This window comes from Diceros bicornis, chromosome 29 (genome assembly GCF_020826845.1).
Source record: "Diceros bicornis minor isolate mBicDic1 chromosome 29, mDicBic1.mat.cur, whole genome shotgun sequence".
Lineage (NCBI taxonomy): Eukaryota > Metazoa > Chordata > Mammalia > Perissodactyla > Rhinocerotidae > Diceros > Diceros bicornis.
The window spans coordinates 36450504-36468057 of record NC_080768.1 but is presented as its reverse complement, the minus strand read 5'-3'; the positions used below and the strand labels follow the sequence as shown (position 1 = coordinate 36468057).

The window sequence follows — 17554 nt, the reverse complement described above, 5'->3', positions numbered from 1 at the left end:
ATAAATGAAATAGAGATCAGGGACTATAGAAAAAAAATTAATGAAACTAAGAGTTGGTTCTTTGAAAAGATAAACAAAATGGCAAACCTTTAGCTAGACTAACCAAGAACAAAAGAGACAGGTCTCAATAAAACAAAATTATGAATGAAAGAGGGGACACTAAAACTGATACCAGAGAAATACAAAGGATCATAAGAGGCTACTATGAACAACTATATGCCAACAAATTGCATAACCTATAAGAAATGAATAAATTCCTAGAAATAGATAACATAGCAAGACTGAGTCACAAAGAAATGGAAAACTTGAACAGCCCAATCACAGCTAAAGAGACTGAATTTGTTATCAAATCTCCTAACAAAGAAAAGCCCAGGACCAGGTGGTTTCAAAAGTGAATTCTATGAAATATTTAAAGAAGAATTAATGCTAATCCTTCTCAAACTCTTCCAAAATCTTAAAGAGGAGAGACTACTCCCAAATTCATTTTACAAGGTCAGTATTACCCTGATACCAAAGACAGAAAAGGACACTACAAGAAAAGAAAATTACAGGCCAACATCCCTGATAAATATAGACACAAAAATTCTCAACAAAATACTAGCAAACCAAATTCAATAGCACATTAAAAGGATCATATACCATGATCACGTGGGATTTATCCCTGAGAGGCAAGGATGTTTCAACATATGGAAATCAATAAATGTGATACATTCCATTAACAGAATTAAGGGTAAAAATCATGTAATCCTTTGAAGAAATGCAGAAAAAAAAAACATTTGATAAAATCCAACATCCTTTTGGGCCGGCCCCGTGGTTTAGCAGTTAAGTGCGCGTGCTCGCTGCTGGCGGCCCGGGTTCGGATCCCGGGCGCACACCGACGCACTGCTTCTCCGGCCATGCTGAAGCCGCGTCCCACGTACAGCAACTAGAAGGAGGTGCAACTACGACATACAACTATCTATTGGGGCTTTGGGGGGAAAATAAATAAATAAAATCTTAAAAAAAAAAATCCAACATCCTTTTATGCTAAAAGTTCCCAACAATTTGGGTATAGAAAGATTATCTCAACATAATAAAGGCCATATACGACAAGCCTTAGCTAACATCATACTCAGTGCAAATTTGAAAGTTTTCCTTTAACATCAGGAACAAGATGAAGGTGTGCACTCTCACCACTCCTATTCAACATAGTACTGGAAGCCCTAGACAGAGCAATTAGGCAAGAAAAAGAAATAAAAAGCACCCAAGTCAGAAAGGAAGAGGGAAAATTGTCTGTTTGCAGATGACATGATCTCATATACAGAAAATCTTAAAGAAGCCACCAAAAAACTGTTAGAATTGATGAACAAATTCAATCAAGTTGCAAGACACAAAATCAAACTACAAAAATTGTTTGCATTTCTACACATTTGCAATGAAATATATGAAAAATAAATTTTTAAAATCCCATTTACAATAGTACCAAAAACAATAAAATACTTAGGAATAAATTTAACCAAGGAGGTGAAAACTTGTACACAAAAAACCATAAAACATCCATGAAAGAAACTGAAAGAGACACAAATAAATGAAAAGATACCCTGTGTTCATGGATCAGAAAAATTAATATTGTTAAAATATCCATACTACCAAAGCAACCTATAGATTCAATGTAATCTTTGTCTGAATTCCAAAGACATTTTTCATAGAAACAAAAAGCAATACTAAAATTCATATGGACCCACAGAAGACCCCAAATAGCCAAAGCAATCTTGAGAAAGAAGTACAAAGCTGGGGGCATCACACTTCCTGATTTCAAACTGTACTGCAAAGCTATGGTAATCAAAACAGTATGGTATTGGCATCAAAACAGACAGATCAAAGGAATGGAATTGAGAGCCCAGATATAAAACCACACATATATAGCCAACTAATCTTTGACAAGGGTGCCAAGAACACACAATGGGGAAAGGATAGTCTTGAATGATGCAGGGAAAACTGAATATTCACATGCAAAAGTAGTAAACTGGACCCTTATATTACAGCATGCACACAAGTTCACTTGAAATGGGTTAAATACTTAAATGTGAGACCTGAAATCATAAAACTCCTAGAAGAAAACATCTTTGATCACATCTTGGCAATGACTTTTTGGGTATAACACCAACAACACAAGCAAAAATAAACAAGCGGAACTACATCAAACTAAAAAGCTTCTGCACAGCAAAGGAAATAATTAAAATTAAAAGACAAACTACAGAACAGGATAAAATACTTGCAAACTGTAGATCTGATAAGGGGTTAATATTCAAAATATATAAAGAACTCATATACCTCAATAGCAAAAAGAAAAGTCTGAATTTAAAAATTAGCAAAGCACCTGAATACACATTTTTCCAAAGAAGATATTCACATTGTCAACAGGTACACGAAAAGGTGCTCAAGATCACTAACCATCAGGAAACGCAAATCAAAACCACAGTAATAGATCACCTCACACCTGTTGGAATGGTTATTACCAAAAGATAAGAGATATCAAGTGGTGGCAAGGATGTAAAGGGAATCCTTGTACACTTTCGGTGGGAATGTAAATTGGTATAGCCACCACAGAAAAGAGAATAGGGGTTCCCTGAAAAATGAAAAATATTACTATTGATCCAGGAATCTCTTTTCTGGGTATATATCTGAAGGATATAGAATCAGTATCTTTAAGAGATATGTGCACCCCCACGTTCGTTGCAGCTATTCACGATAGCCAAGACATGGAAACAACCTAAGTGTCCATCAATGGATGAATGTATTTTAAAAAATGTAGTGTATATATGCAATGGAATAATATTCAGCTATAAAAAAGAAGGAAATCCTGTCATTTGTGACAACACAGATGAACTTTGAGGGCATTACACTAAGTGAAATAAGTCAGACAAGAAAAAGACGAATACTGTATGATCTCACCTGTATGTGGAATGCTAAAAAGCCAAACTCATCAAAACAGAGAGTATATTGGTGGTTGCCAGGGGCTGCTAGGTGGGGGAAATGGAAAGATATTGGTCAAGGGTACTAATTTTCCGCTATAAAATGAATAACTCTGGGGATATAATGTACAGCATGTTGACTATAGTTAACAATAATGTATTATATACTTGAAAGTTGCTAAGATAGTAAATCTTAAAAGCTCTCACTCTGTGAAGTGGTAAATGTGTAAACTAACCTTAATTATAATATTATTATAATTGATAATAAACTAACTGTAATTTGTAGTAATGATTTCACAATATATACTTAGATCAAATCATTATGCTGTACACCTTAAACTTACACAATGTCATATGTCAATTATATCTTAATAAAGCTAGTGAAAGAAAATTTTAAATATAAAATCAGACTCTTCCTCCAATCTTACAGATATTTGCCATATACTTTGTTCAGGAGTTTCATTTTCCTTAGATTCCAGTGAATTATGCTGGGTGTGGGGCAATTATTCAGGAATTCTTTAAATGGTTTCAATAAAGAGGGATTGAATGATTGTAACAATAATTGAATGACTTGCAAAGGAACAGAGGACTTGCCAGAAGACAGTGAAGAGAATTTAGCCAACACAAAGAACTAATCTAACTTCCTGATCCCACGTGAGATAAGGTGTTAGAAATTAAGAATTTAAGAGGGTTTGCTCCAGATATATGTTGATCATAGAGAAATCTCAGTGGGTACAAGAAAGATTTGTAACAAGGTATACAAATGGGAAGCCAAATCTGGAGAGGAGACGCATTAGGCATTATGTACATGCGAGACGTGGAAATGATAAATTACTGAATGGACTGAAGTGTGAGAGTGGGTCCAATATTACTTGATATGATATAATGGGAAGGGCTGAATATGCTATATGACATGTTTTCCATCTCCCTGAAACAAGTATTTCCAGAAGTTAATGCTGAGCTATTCTAAAATACAAATTGCCTCTTACCTTGCAATTTTTTGTGCAGCATTCCCCAGAACCACAGTCTTTACCCTTTTTCTTTGTACATGTTCTAGGATCACAACAGCTTTTATGAGTACAATTCTGTAAACAAATGCTCTGTTACTCAATCATGTATGATTAGGTACTATCAGAGAAAACTGCAACACAGAATTTCTTTACAAAGTATGAAGCTTTTCTTAAATTCACAGTTTCAGTAATCCTGTTCTTTATATGAGAGTTATAGAAATCAACATCTCATTCACCAGTTAGTAAAAGAAATGTGTTGTTTCACTACATTCCATTATAAATTGAACAATAGTAACACACTACTGTGGACTCAAAACCTTAGAGGAGATAGTTATCAGATACCTTGTTAACTACCATTCTCTTCAAACATTTTCTTATATTCTTGCTTTTATAATAAATTGTATAAGCAAAATCCATTCATATAGAATTTCTCTGATGTGAAGCTGTCAAAAGCAACATTCAGACTCCCGGCTCGTCTCTCTGAAATGGCAAAACCTCAAACCTCAACCCTAAAAAAGTGGTCCCAGAAGCCAGGCTAATCTATCCAGATTTGATTTAACTTGGATGTTGGCCCCATACTTACTTATATGTTATAAGAGTCAGTGCCTTTAATCAGCTTTCTAGTCTTCAATAGTAAGTTTGTTCTAAATTAGGTAGTTTTCAATATGAGAAGTTTGAGTTTCTGCTTTTGTCTTTTTTGTTATTGGTATTTTTTATTGGTATTTTCAGTGAACAACTTGACCATAGGCAGCAGGCATATAATTTTAAAAATTATATTTTTAAAAAGTTATTTATTTCATATATTGACTTGTGTACTCAAAATTTAAATATTCTTTTGTTAGCTTTTTTTTTCATACTGTTTCTTTTAATCAAATGCTTGGTTATTCTTAGTTGTTTTGTTTTTTTCAATCCAACTTTGTATATGTAAGGGCAGACCTTTTTAAGATCCAGCAATTTCTCAACTACAATTCAGGTTTTCCTACCTAGGCACTGGTTCCCAAAAGGGTTCAGCTATTCCAGTAAGTTGTGTTCTCTGTATTCACCTGTCAATCTTTCCAGTTTAAGGGGCAGTGTTTTGGTCTGTGACCTCATGATGGATCTAAGAAGAGTTGTTGCTTTTTCAATTTGTCTAGCTTTTTATTTATTGTAAGGACTGAGTGGCAACTTTTAAACTTCTCACATGTCAGACTGGAAACCAGAATTCTTAACTGTCTTTTTATGTATTTGAATAAAAGTCTTTGAATTGGCTTTTGAATATATTTTTATATTTATTCATATATATTTAAATATATATGAATTATAAATATTTTCTCCCATTCTGAAGCTTGCCATTTTATTTTTCTTGACAGACTAAGAGAAAAAGTCTCTAAATTTGATGAAGTACAATATATCACTTTTTTCTTTAAAACCTCGTTCTTGTTTGGCATATCAGAAATTTTTCCCTACCACAGGGTCAAAAAGATTGTTTTCTATGTTTTACCCTAAAAGCTTTAGAATTGTAGCTTTTCTATTTAGGTCCTTGAGCCATTTCATGTTAATTTTTTATTGAGGTAACATTGGTTTATAACATTATATAAATTTCAGGTGTACATCATTATATTTTGATTTCTGTATAGACTACATCATGTTCACCACCCAAAGACTAATTATCCTCCATCACCATACATATGTGCCCTATTACCCCATGTAGTCACAAATGGCAAGATTTCATCTTTTTATGACTGAGGAGTATTCTATTGTGTATATATACCACATCTTCTTTATCCATTCATCTGTTGATGGGCCCTTAGGTTGCTTCCAAGTCTTGGCTATTGTGAATAATGCCACAATGAATATACGGGTGCAAATATCTTTTTGACTTAGTGTTTTCATGTTCTTTGGAAAAATACCAAGAAGTGGAATAGCTGGATCATATGGTAGTTCTATTCTTAATTTTTTGAGGAATCTCCATACTGTTTTCCATAGTGGTTGTGAAGTTTACATTCCCACCAGCAGGTGTATGAGGGTCCCCTTTTCTCCACATCCTCTCCAACACTTGTTATTTCTTGTCTTGTTAATTACACCATTCTGACGGGTGTAAGGTGGTATCTCATTGCAGTTTTGATTTGCACTTCCCTAATAATTAGTGATGTTGAACATCTTTTCACGTGCCTGTAGGCCATCTGTACATCTTCTTTAGAAAAATGTCTGTTTAGATCTTTGCCCATTTTAATAGGTTTTTTTGTTATTATTCAGTTATATGAGTTCTTTATATATTTTTGATATTAACTTCTTCTCAGATACATGGTTTGCAAATATATTATCCCAATTATCTTTTCATTTTGTTGGTGGTTTTCTTTGCTGTGCAGAGGGTTTTGATGTACTCTCATTTGTTTATTTTTTTCTTTTGTTTCTCTTTCCTGGTGAGACATGGTATTCAAGATACTCCTAAGACTGAAGTCAAAGAGCATACTGCCTATAGTTTTCTTCAAGGAGTTTTATAGTTTTAGGTCTTGCATTCAAGTTTTTAATCCATTTTGAGTTATTTTTTGTGTATGGTGTAAGACAATGGTCTACTTTCATTCTTTTGTATGTGGCTGTCCAGTTTTCCCAACACCATTTATTGGAAGAGACTTTCCTTTCTCCATTGTACGTTCTTGGCTCCCTTGTCAAAAATTAGCTGTCCATAGATGTGTGGGTTTGTTTCTGGGCTCTCAATTATGTTCCATTGATCTGTGTGTCTGTTTTTGTGCCAGTACCATGCTCTTTTGATTACTATAGCTTTATAGTATACTTTGAAATCAGGGAGTGTGATAACTCCAGCTTTTTTTTTTTTTTCTCAGTAGTCCTTTGGCTATCTGGGTCTTTTGTTGTTCCATATAAATTTTGGGATTCTTTGTTCTATTTCCATGAAAAATGTCATTGGGACTTTGATAGGGATTGCATTGAATCTGTAGATTGCTTTAGGAAGTATGGATATTTTAACCATGTAAATATCTTTCCATTTCTTTGTATCTTCTTTGATTGCTTTCAAAAGTGTTTTATAGTTTTCAGTGAACACGTCTTTCACCTCTTTGGTTAAATTGTCTCAGGTATTTTATTCTTTTTGTTGCAATTGTAAATGGGATTGTAGTCTTAATTTCCCTTTGTGCTATTTTGTTGTTAGTGTATAGAAATGCAATTGATTTTTGTTTGTTGATTTTCTACCCTGCAACTTTACTGTATTCGCTTATTATTTCTAATCATTTTTTGGTCAATTGTTTAGGGGTTACTGTATATAAAATCAAGTCATCTGCAAATAATGACAGTTTTACTTCTTCCTTTCCAATTTGGATCCCTTTTATTTCTTTTTCTTGCCTGATTGCTCTGGCTAGGACTTCTAACACTATGTTAAATAAGAGTGGTGAGAGTGGGCATCCTTGTCTGGTTCCTATTCTTAAAGGGATGGCTTTCAGTTTTTCACCATGAAATATGATGTTAGCTGTGGGTTTGTCAGATATGGCCTTTATTATGTTGAGGTGTTTTTCTTCTATACCTATTTTATTCAGAATTTTTATCATAAATGGATGCTGTATCTTGCCAAATGCTTTCTCTTCAGCTATTGAGATAATCATATGATTTTTATTCTTCATTTTGTTAATGTGATGTATCATGTTGATTGATTTCCAGATGTTGAAACATCCCTGTATCCCTGGAATAAATTTCACTTGATCTTGGTGTATTGTTGTATTCGATTTACTAGTATTTTGTTGAGGATTTTTGCATCTATGTTCATCAGTGATATTGGCCTGTAATTTTCTTTTTTGTGTTGTCCTTTTCTGGTTTTGGTATCAGGGTAGTGTTGGCCTTGCAGAATGAGCTTAAGTGTTCCCTCCTCTTTGATTTTTTGGAAGAGTTTGAGAAGGATAGGTATTAAATCTTCTTTGAATGTTTGGGAGAATTCACCAGGGAAGCTGTCTGGCCCTGGACTTTTGTTTTTTGGGGAGGTTTTTGATTACTGTTTCAATCTACTTACTAGGGATCGGTCTATTCAGATTTTCTATTTCTTCTTAATTCAGTTTTGGAAGGTTGTATGATTCTAAGAATTTATCCATTTCTTCTAGATTATCAAATTGTTTGGTGTATAGCTTTTCATAGTATTCTCTTAATCCTTTGTATTTCTGTGGTATAATTGTAATTTCTCCACTTTCGCTTCTGATTTTATGTGAGCCTTCTCGATTTTTTTCTTGTGAGTCTAGCTAAAGGTTTGTCAATTTTGTTTATCTTTTCATAGAACCAGCTCTTAGTTTCATTGATATTTTTATTGTTTTTTAAATCTCCTTTGCATTTATTTCTGCTCTGATTTTTATTTTCTTCCTTCTACTGATTTTGTGCTTTTTTTGTTCTTTTATTCTAGTTACTTTAGGTGTATTTTTAGATTGTTTATTTGAGATTTTTGTTGTTTGTTGAGGTAGGCCTGCTTGCTATAAACTCCCCTCTTAGTACCACTTTTGCTGTATCCCATAAATTTTGGCATTTAGTATTTTCATTTTCATTTGTCTCCAGGTATTTTTTGACATCTACTCTGATTTCTCCATTGACCCAATAGTTGTTAAGTAGCATTTTGTTTAATCTCCACATATTTGTTGCTTTTCCAGTTTTCTTCTTATAGTTGATTTCTAGTTTTACACCATTGTGGTCAGAAAAGATGCTTGATATGATTTCAATCTTCTTAAATTTATTGAGTCTTGTTTTGTGCCCTAATATGTGATCTATCCTGGAGAATGTTCCGTGTGCACTCGAAAAGAATGTGTATTCTGTAGTTTTGGGACAGAACGTTCTGTATATATCTACTAAACCCATTTGGTCTAATATGTCATTTATGACCAATGTTTCCTTATTGATCTTTACTTGGATGATCTATCCATTGATGTAAGTAAAGTGTTCAAGTTCCCCACTATTTTGTGTTACTATCCATTTCTCCTTTAATGTCTGTTAATAATTGCTTATATATTTAGGTGTTTCTACGTTCGGTGCATAGATATTGACGAGTGTTATATCCTCTTGTTGGATTGTTCCCTTGATCATTATGTAGTGCCCTTCTTTGTCTCTTGTTGACAGTTTTTGTTTTAAAGTCTATTTTGTCTGATAGGAGTATTATTACCCCAGCTTTATTTTCATTGCCATTAAGATGGAATATCTTTTTCCATCCCTTCACTTTCAGTTTGTGAGTGTCTTTAGGTCTGAAGTCTGTCTCTTCTATGCAGCCTATATATAGGTCTTGGGTTTTTATCCATACAGCCACCCTATGTCTTTTGATTGGAGCATTTAGTCCATTGACATTTAAAGTAGCTATTGATAAGTAGGTACTCATTGTCATTTTGTTACTATTTTCTGAGTGTTTTAGTAGTTCTTCTCTGTTCCTTTCTTCTTCTCTTGCTCTCTTCCTTTGTGATTTGATAGTTTTCTTTAGTATTATGTTTGTGTTTCTTTCTCTTCATTTTCTGTGTATTTATTATAGGCTTCTGGTTTGTGATTACCGTGAGGTTCATATATAACAACAAATGTAAATAGAAATATATATTAAGTCGATGGTCTCTTAAGTTTGACCTCTTATTAAAGCCTTCTCCCCTTCCCCTACATTTTATGTTTCTGTTATCATATTTAACCTCTTTTGTGTATGTGTGTGTGTATCCCTTAACCTGTTATAATGGAGAAAGATATTTTCAGTACTTTTCTCTTTTGACCTTCATACTAGCTTTATAGGTGGTTGATCCACCACCTTTACTGTAAATTTGCCTTTATCAGTCATAATTTTTCTTTGAATAATTTTCTTATTCCTATCTGTGGTCTTTTATTTTCCACTTAAATAAGTCCTTTTAACATTTCTTATAAGGCTGGTTTAGTAGTGATAAACTCCTATAGTTTTTGCTTGTCTGGAAAACTCTTTCTCTCTCCTTCCATTCTGAATGATAACCTTGCCAGGTAGAATATTTTGGGCTGTAGGTTTTTTCCTTTAATTACTTTGCATACATCATACCACTCCCTTCTGCCTGTGAGGTTTCTGCTGTGAAGTCAGCTGATAGCCTCATGGGGTTTCCTTTGTATCTAACTTGTTGCCTTTCTCGTGCAGCTTTTAGGATTCTCTCTTTATCTTTAATTCTTGATATTTTAATTATAATGTGTCTTGATGTGGGCCTCTTTGGGTTCATCTGGTTTGGGGCTCCTTTGCTCCTGTACCTAGATGTCTGTTTCCTTCCTCAGGTTAGGGGAGTTTTCAGCTATTATTTCTTCAAATAGGTTCTCTGCTCCTTTGTCTCTCTCACTCTCTCCTTCTGGGACACCTATACAGATGTTAGTATATTTGATGTTGTCCCAGAGGTCCCTTACACCATCCCTGTTTTTTTTAATTCTTTTTACTTTTTTCTGCTCACCTTTGGTGATTTCCTCTGCTCTTTCATCCAGATCACTGACCCATTCTTCTGTGTCATCTACTCTTGTTGATTCCCTCTGGTGAATTTTTCATTTCCATCATTGTATTCTTCAGCTCTGATTGGTTCTTTTTTATATTTTCCAGTTCCTTGTTGAAGTTCTGACTGTGTTCATCTATTCTTCTCCCAAGATCAATGACCATCCTTGTGACTATTAGTTTGTACTCTTTATCAGGTACAGTGTTTATCTCTTTCATTTAGTTCTCTTTCTGAGGATTTACCCTGTTCCCTTATTTGGAACATATTCCTTTTGTTTCCTCATTTTGCCTACTTTTCTGTGCCTATATCTATGTATTAGGTAGATCAGCTACGTCTCTTGATCTCGGAAATGTGGCCTTCTATAAGAGATGCCTTATGAGGCCCAGCAATGTGCTTCCCTCTCACCACCTGTTCCAAATGTTCCAGGAGTGTCCCCTGTGTGGGCTACATGTGCCCTTCTGTTGTGGCAGAGTTGCTCTTGTTACGGGTGCACAGGTAGCCTAGGCTGGCCCCTGGGCCAGCTGATTGTAAGGCTCAGCCATGTGTGGCTGCTATGGTCACCTTAGTCACTTTATTGCAGGGGGCAAGCCCCGGCACAGCTGGCTACAAGGTCTAATAGCACACAACTGCTGCTCCTTTGTTGTTAAGTGAGTCAGGCCCCCAGTGTGACTGGTTGCTAGGCTCAGGGGCTTATGATTGCTGCAGGCCTCCAGTGAGGCTCCCTGTGGTGTGACGCTATTGTCAGCTCTTTCAGGAGCACAGACGGGTGTGGCCGGGCCCAGGCATGGCAGCACACAATCTTTTCAGGGATGGAAATGTGGGGCAGATCCCCTGTGTGGCTGTTAGAGATGGCCAGCAGCACAAGTCTGCTGTGGCTGACATTCCCCACAGCCCACGGGCCCACAGGCCCACAAACACTGCCAACGCAGGCCCACCCCACACCTATGCTCCACTGAGGCAGACCCACTTGCCCCACTGTGGAGACCCCACAAACCCCACCTATACGGGCCCACAAGTTCCCCAAGGGCTTGTTGGTGGGTGGGGCCAGTCCTGGGGCAGCTGCCTGCCCTGATTGAGCTGGATTAAATCAGTGCTCTAGTGGGCGGGGCAGACTCCTGCACTAACAGGCCAAAGGAAGAAATCCAATGGCATCTGCCAGCATCCATGTCAGCCTGACTGAAGTAGATCACAATAATGGCTGCCACCAAGGTCTCAGTCCCTCGGGAGGTGGGCCCAGCTGCCTCTTGCCTCTCTGAGACTCTTAGAGCTTAGCAAGTGAATCTCTTTTACCAAAGAACTGTAAAGCTTTGTTTTTGGTGTTTTTGTGTTGGTTTCTAGAACGAGTGAATCTGTATGTGGGCCCTTTCTGAGTAGGCTTTTCTTTCTCTAAAGTTCAATAGTTTTTCTGGGTGTATTCTCCTTGGTTTGAAAAGCTAGCAAAGCCAGGTATTATGGGAACTCACCTTGGTTGTGCTGAATTCAAAGGCTGGGACACCTGTTGTGGCATAGATCTCCTGCTCAGATGCCCCACGCTCCTCTGGGCAAAGATTCATACCTTTAAGATTGCTCCCGGACATGAAGCACCATGGCTAGGATGTGGTTTCTTCCTCAGCTAAGGCATATTTCTGCCTCTTCCACCCCTGTCAGTGTTGTCCCTTATTGTGTTTTTTTTTTTAATCCAGTTTCCAGATCTCTCTAAGAGGTAACTGTTCCACAGATAGCTGTAGATTTGTTGTGGCCATGGGAGGATGTGAGTTCAGAGTCCTCTTATGCCTTCATCATCCCAGCATCCTCAAGTTGATTTTTGTGTACGGTGAGAGGTCAAGGTTTATTTTATTTACATGGATGTCCAGTTCATACAACACCTTTGTTGAAAAGATTTTCTTCATCCATAAAATTGCCTTAACATATTGGCAGAAAATCACTTGACCATATAAAAATCATTTTATTTCTGGATTCTCTATACTGTTCCATTAAGGTATATATGTATGCTTTGTCCAATAGCACATTATCTTGATTATAGCTTTATAGAAAATTTTGAAATTTATAGAAAATTAGTGTATGTGCTCCTCCTTTTTTCTTTTTCTTTTAATGCTTTGTCTATTCCAGGTCCTTTGCATTTCCACATAAATTGTAGTATCAGTTTGTCAATTTCTATAAAAAGATGGGTAGTTTAGATTGGGATTGTGTTGAATGTATAGATCAATTTATGTAGAGCTGACATCTTAACAATATTGTGTCTTCCAATCCATGAAAATGGGATCTATCTCCATTCATTTTAATCTTCTTTCATTTCTCTGAGAAATTTAAGTTTTTATTGTTCAGGTCTTGCACATATTCTGTTAAATTTATCTCCATATATTTCACGTTTTTTGAAACAATATATATGGAAGTGTACTTTTTATTTCACTCCCCACTTGTTTATTGCTTATACATAGGAATCCAGCTGAATTTTTTTATATTGACCTTGTATCCAGTGACTTGCATTCAGTAATTAGTTTTGGTAGCTTTTTGGGGGAGATTGCTTAGGAGTCTCTACTCATTTGACCAAATTGAGCTTGATTAAAGACAGTTTTATTTCTTCCTTTTCAATCATATGTGTCTCTCTACCTTGCCCTACTGCAATGGCTGTAGCATCCACTACAATGTTGGATGAAAGTGGTGAGAATGAACATCTTTGCCTTGCTCCAGATATTAGGGGGAAACATTGAGTCTTTCACCAGTAAGTATGATCATAGTTGTAGGTTTTTCAGAGATGTACTTTATTAGAGTGAGGAGGTTCTCTTCTATTCGTAGAATGCTGAGAGAGTTTATAATGAATTAGTGCTAAATTTTCTCAAATGCTTTTATTCTTCATCTACTCTGTTATTATGGTGAATTACATTGAATGACTTTCATATGTTAAAACAACCTTGTAGTCCTGGGATAAACCCTATTTGATCAAGACTTATTAAACTATTTATATATTGTTCATGAGGAATATTGTTGTGATTTTCTTTTCTTTTAAATGTCTTGTCAGGTTTTGACTTCAGACCAATACTCCCTTTATGAAATGAGTTGCAAACTGCCTCCTTCATCTATTTTCAGAAGATTCACGTATAATTGGCATTATTTCTTCCTTATATGTTTGATAAAATTCACTGGTGAAGAAACACGCGTTTGGAGTTTCTTTGTGAAAAATATTTTAATTGCAAATTTAATTTCCTCACTGAATATAGAGATATTCAAATTTTCTCTTCGATCAGCAGTGATAATTTGAGTCTTTTAAGAAACTTGCCAATTTCAACTAAATTGCAAAATTTAGTCGTGTAAAGTAGTTTTTAATATTCCTTATTTTAATGTATGTAGAATCTGTAGTAATGTGCCCTCTGTCATTCCTGATATTATTAATTTGTTTTTGTCTCATTTTTCCTTCATCAGCACAGTGAGAGGTTTATCAAGTATATTGATTTTTTCCAAAGCACCAGTTTTTATTTTCATTGATTTTCATTCTCTGGTTTCTACTTCATTGATTTCTGCTTTTATCTTTATCATTACTTCCTTCTATTTATTTTGGATTTAATTTAGACTAATATTTCAGTTCCCCAAAGTAGCATTCTAAAGAATTGATTTCAGACCTTTCTTCTTCTCTAACATAAGCATCTAAAGCTATAGATTTTACTCAAAACACTGTGTTAGCTGAATCTCATAGATTTTGACATGTTTTCATTTGCACACTGTTAAAAATATATTCTAATTGCCTTTGTGATTTCTTCTTTGAGCCATGGGCCATTTAGACGTGATCATTTATTTTCCAAGTATTTGGGGACTTTATAAGATATCTTATTATTGTTGATTTCTAATTTAATTTTCAACACAAAATAAATATGCTGAGATTTATTTCATGGCCAAGAATATATTTTATCTTGAATATTCAAAGAGCACTTGAAAAGAATGTTTATATTTAGTTATTAAATATAGTGGCCAGTAAATATCACTTATATTAAGGTCGTTGATAGTATTGTTCAGGTCTCCTAGATCCTTACTGATCTTTTCGTCTAGTTGTTCTACCACGTACTGAGAGATCCAAAGGAAACCTACCTCCAAATACAATAGTGGATTTATCTGTTTCTCCATTTAGTTCTGTCAGTGATTGCTTCACGAAACTTGAAGATCTAACATGTGTATGTTTCTGTGTGCATACGATATATTATTGTAAATGTATATATATGTTTATTATTGTATCTTCTTTATGTATTTATCTTTCTATCATTTCGAAGCATTACTATATCTGTTTACTTTTTATATTAATATAGTTACTATAGCTGTCTCATATTTACTGTGTGTTTGTTATATCTTTCTTTTTCCATCAATACGGATAAGCATGTAACTGATTCTTGATTTTAATCTAGTCAGACAATCTGTGCCTTTAGATCAGTGTTTTGCCTATTTACATTTAATACAATTATTAATATGTGTGTATTTCAATTTGTCATTTTGCTGTTTGTTTCCTATTTGTCTCGTCTTATTTTTCTTCTGCAATTCTTCCTTTCTTGCCTTATTCTGTGTTAATGAAGTATGTTTAGCATTTCGTTTTAACTCCTCTATAGGTTTTTTAGCTATATCTCTGCATAATTTTTCAATATATGCTCTAGTATTTACAGTAAGTATTTTTAAAGTACTATAATCCACTTAGAGTTAATATTGATTTTCTTTAGGTAAATTATAGAAACTTTGCAAAATTTATTTTAATTTCCTCTTTCATCTTTAGTGCTATCATCATTATTGTATAGATGTAGATATATAGATACACACACATATATACACATCCATGTGTATGTGAATTTGTGTTTATATGTATATATACATATGTACATCCATAAGCACATACACATCCATATTTACATGTGAGTATATATGCACCTAAGTAAACACACATGTATGTACATGTGTATACATATTTATATGTACATGTGTATGTGTGTATTTATATATGAATGCATAGTATATAAGTGTGTATATATTTACATATGTGTACCTGTATATAGCATAGTGAAATTAAGAGAAGAAAAGAAAAAACATATATAATTATTTATATTACCCACATATTTACAATTTCCTGTGCTCATCTTTCTTTCTCTAGATCCAACTGGTCATCTACTGCCTTGGCCCTTCAGCCTGAAGAATTTCAAATTCTTACAATTTTTTGTAGTGCAACTTAGAGGCCATTATATATTGTCTCAGCTTTTGCTTAACGGAGAATAACTTTATTTGCTTCTATTTTAAAGGATAATTTCTTTGGGAATAGAATTTTTGGTTGTTAACTTTTTTTTTCTTTCAGCACTTTTTTTTTTCTTTTTTGCTGTGGAAGATTTGCCCTGAGCTAACATCTGTTGCCAATCTTCCTCTATTTTGTATGTGAGCTGCTGCCACAGCATGGCCACTGACAGATGAGTGGTGTCGGTCCATGCCCAGGAACTGAACCCAGGCCACTGAAGCAGCCTGTGCTGAACTTCACCACTAGACCACTGGGGCTGGCCCTCTTTCAGCACTTTTAATTTGTCATTCCAAAGTCTACTGACCTCCATTATTTGTGATAAGAAGTCAGCTATATTTTGTATCATTGGACCCCATATCTAATGTGTATTTTTTTCAGGCTGCAATTAAACTTTTCTTTTATCTCGGGGCTTTGAGAGGTCTTACTGTGCTGTATATAGAATTGGTTTTCTTTGTGTCTATCTACTTATAGTTATCTGAGCATCTGAGACATGTAAGTAAATGTTTTTCTTCAAATATGGAAAATAGTAGGCATTATTCCTGCAAATATTTTGTTTCTGCCGCATTTTTTCTCTTTTCTTTATCTTGAAATCCAATTACACCTATATTGGGCTGCTTAACATTTCCTTTCAGGTCCCTGAGGTTTTGTTCATTTTTCTTCAACTTTTTTTCTCTCTGTTCTACAGATTTTACAGATCTGAATGCTCTATTGTCAAGTTCATGGACTCTTTATTCTGACACATCTCGTGCTTTTGGGCCCATCCAATGAATTTTTCATTTAAGTTATTGTACATGTCACTTCTAGACTTTAAGGTTATATGTTTTTATGGTTATTTATCCATTGAGATCCCTTAGCTGCTCACTCATTAAGTTAATTTTTCCTTAAATTATTTGAGCATAATTTCCTTTAATTCCCTTAATACACTCAAAACAACTACTCTGAAGTCTTTATCCGCTAAATACAACATCTTGGACTCAGAGTCAGTTTCCCTTAACTGCCTATTTTCCTGAATGTTGTTCACACTTTCTTGTTTCTCTGAATGTCTAGTAATTTTTGGTTAATAAGTTGGGCATTATAGAGAAAATGATACAATGACTGTATTCAGCTGTGTCCTTCTGGAAATGTCCTAGCAGGGAGTGGAGTTGCCTGGGCATAAACTATAAACTTTGTCTCCCTTGCAATGCGCAGCAGCTATCTCTGCTCAGCTCAGATGGCTTCCATCTGCTGAATGTTTAGCTTCATTCCCTGATGTAATGTAGCGTTCAGCCAATGATGTAGGCAGAGGCCACACTTAGATTTCAGAGTACAATCTATCTGCAGTTTCCTTGTTTCTGAAGATCCCTCTTTAACTTCCAGTTGCAGTTCCAGTCTGAGGCTCTGTATTCTGACATCTGAAACCAATAAGGCTGCAGATTTCTGCTGCCTGAGTTGCACGTAGTTGGAAAATATTCTCTAAAAACATCATCAATCTCACAGAGCTCACCTGATACACCTGTGTCTTTCAAGGGTCTCACCCTTCTCTCCTGCCCCATGGGGTGTTTCTGGCCCATGCATATTCATACAGTTAATAATCAGATTTGAGGCCTCACCACTTTCATGATTCTCCCACTTTCAGGATTTTCTCCTTAAATTTCTAGTGGCTTTCATCCCTGAACTCTGTTCTCTGCCACACTGAGTCAGCAGGGCTGCAGTTTTCCACAGTCATTTAATTCAGCCACAGCTATGGAGGTGGAGGAGCACCCTTAGGCTACAAAGACATAATTTCACAATCTCTGCCTATTCCAGCCACAGTTTTTCAAGAGTACGCTCCTCTGGCTTCTTTCTTCATTTGGATAGGTTCCAGTGCCATTAAATTATATACATATACATACATATATAAATATATATAATGTATTATATACATTA

The 17554-nt window shown here is 35.2% G+C and overlaps 1 protein-coding gene across 4 annotated transcripts in view; it reads right to left on the bottom strand.

Annotated features, from left to right (window-relative positions):
- LOC131394054 (disintegrin and metalloproteinase domain-containing protein 5-like) overlaps positions 1-17554 on the bottom strand; it is a 601035-nt gene that overhangs the window by 77905 nt on the left and 505576 nt on the right. For 3 of the 4 annotated variants that reach the window (XM_058525261.1, XM_058525262.1, XM_058525263.1), the window contains one exon: positions 3944-4039. The exons of the other annotated variant lie outside the window; for it this stretch is intronic. In XM_058525261.1, the coding sequence (XP_058381244.1) occupies positions 3944-4039 (96 nt within the window). The remainder of the gene's footprint in view (positions 1-3943; positions 4040-17554) is intronic. 4 annotated transcript variants of the gene reach the window in all.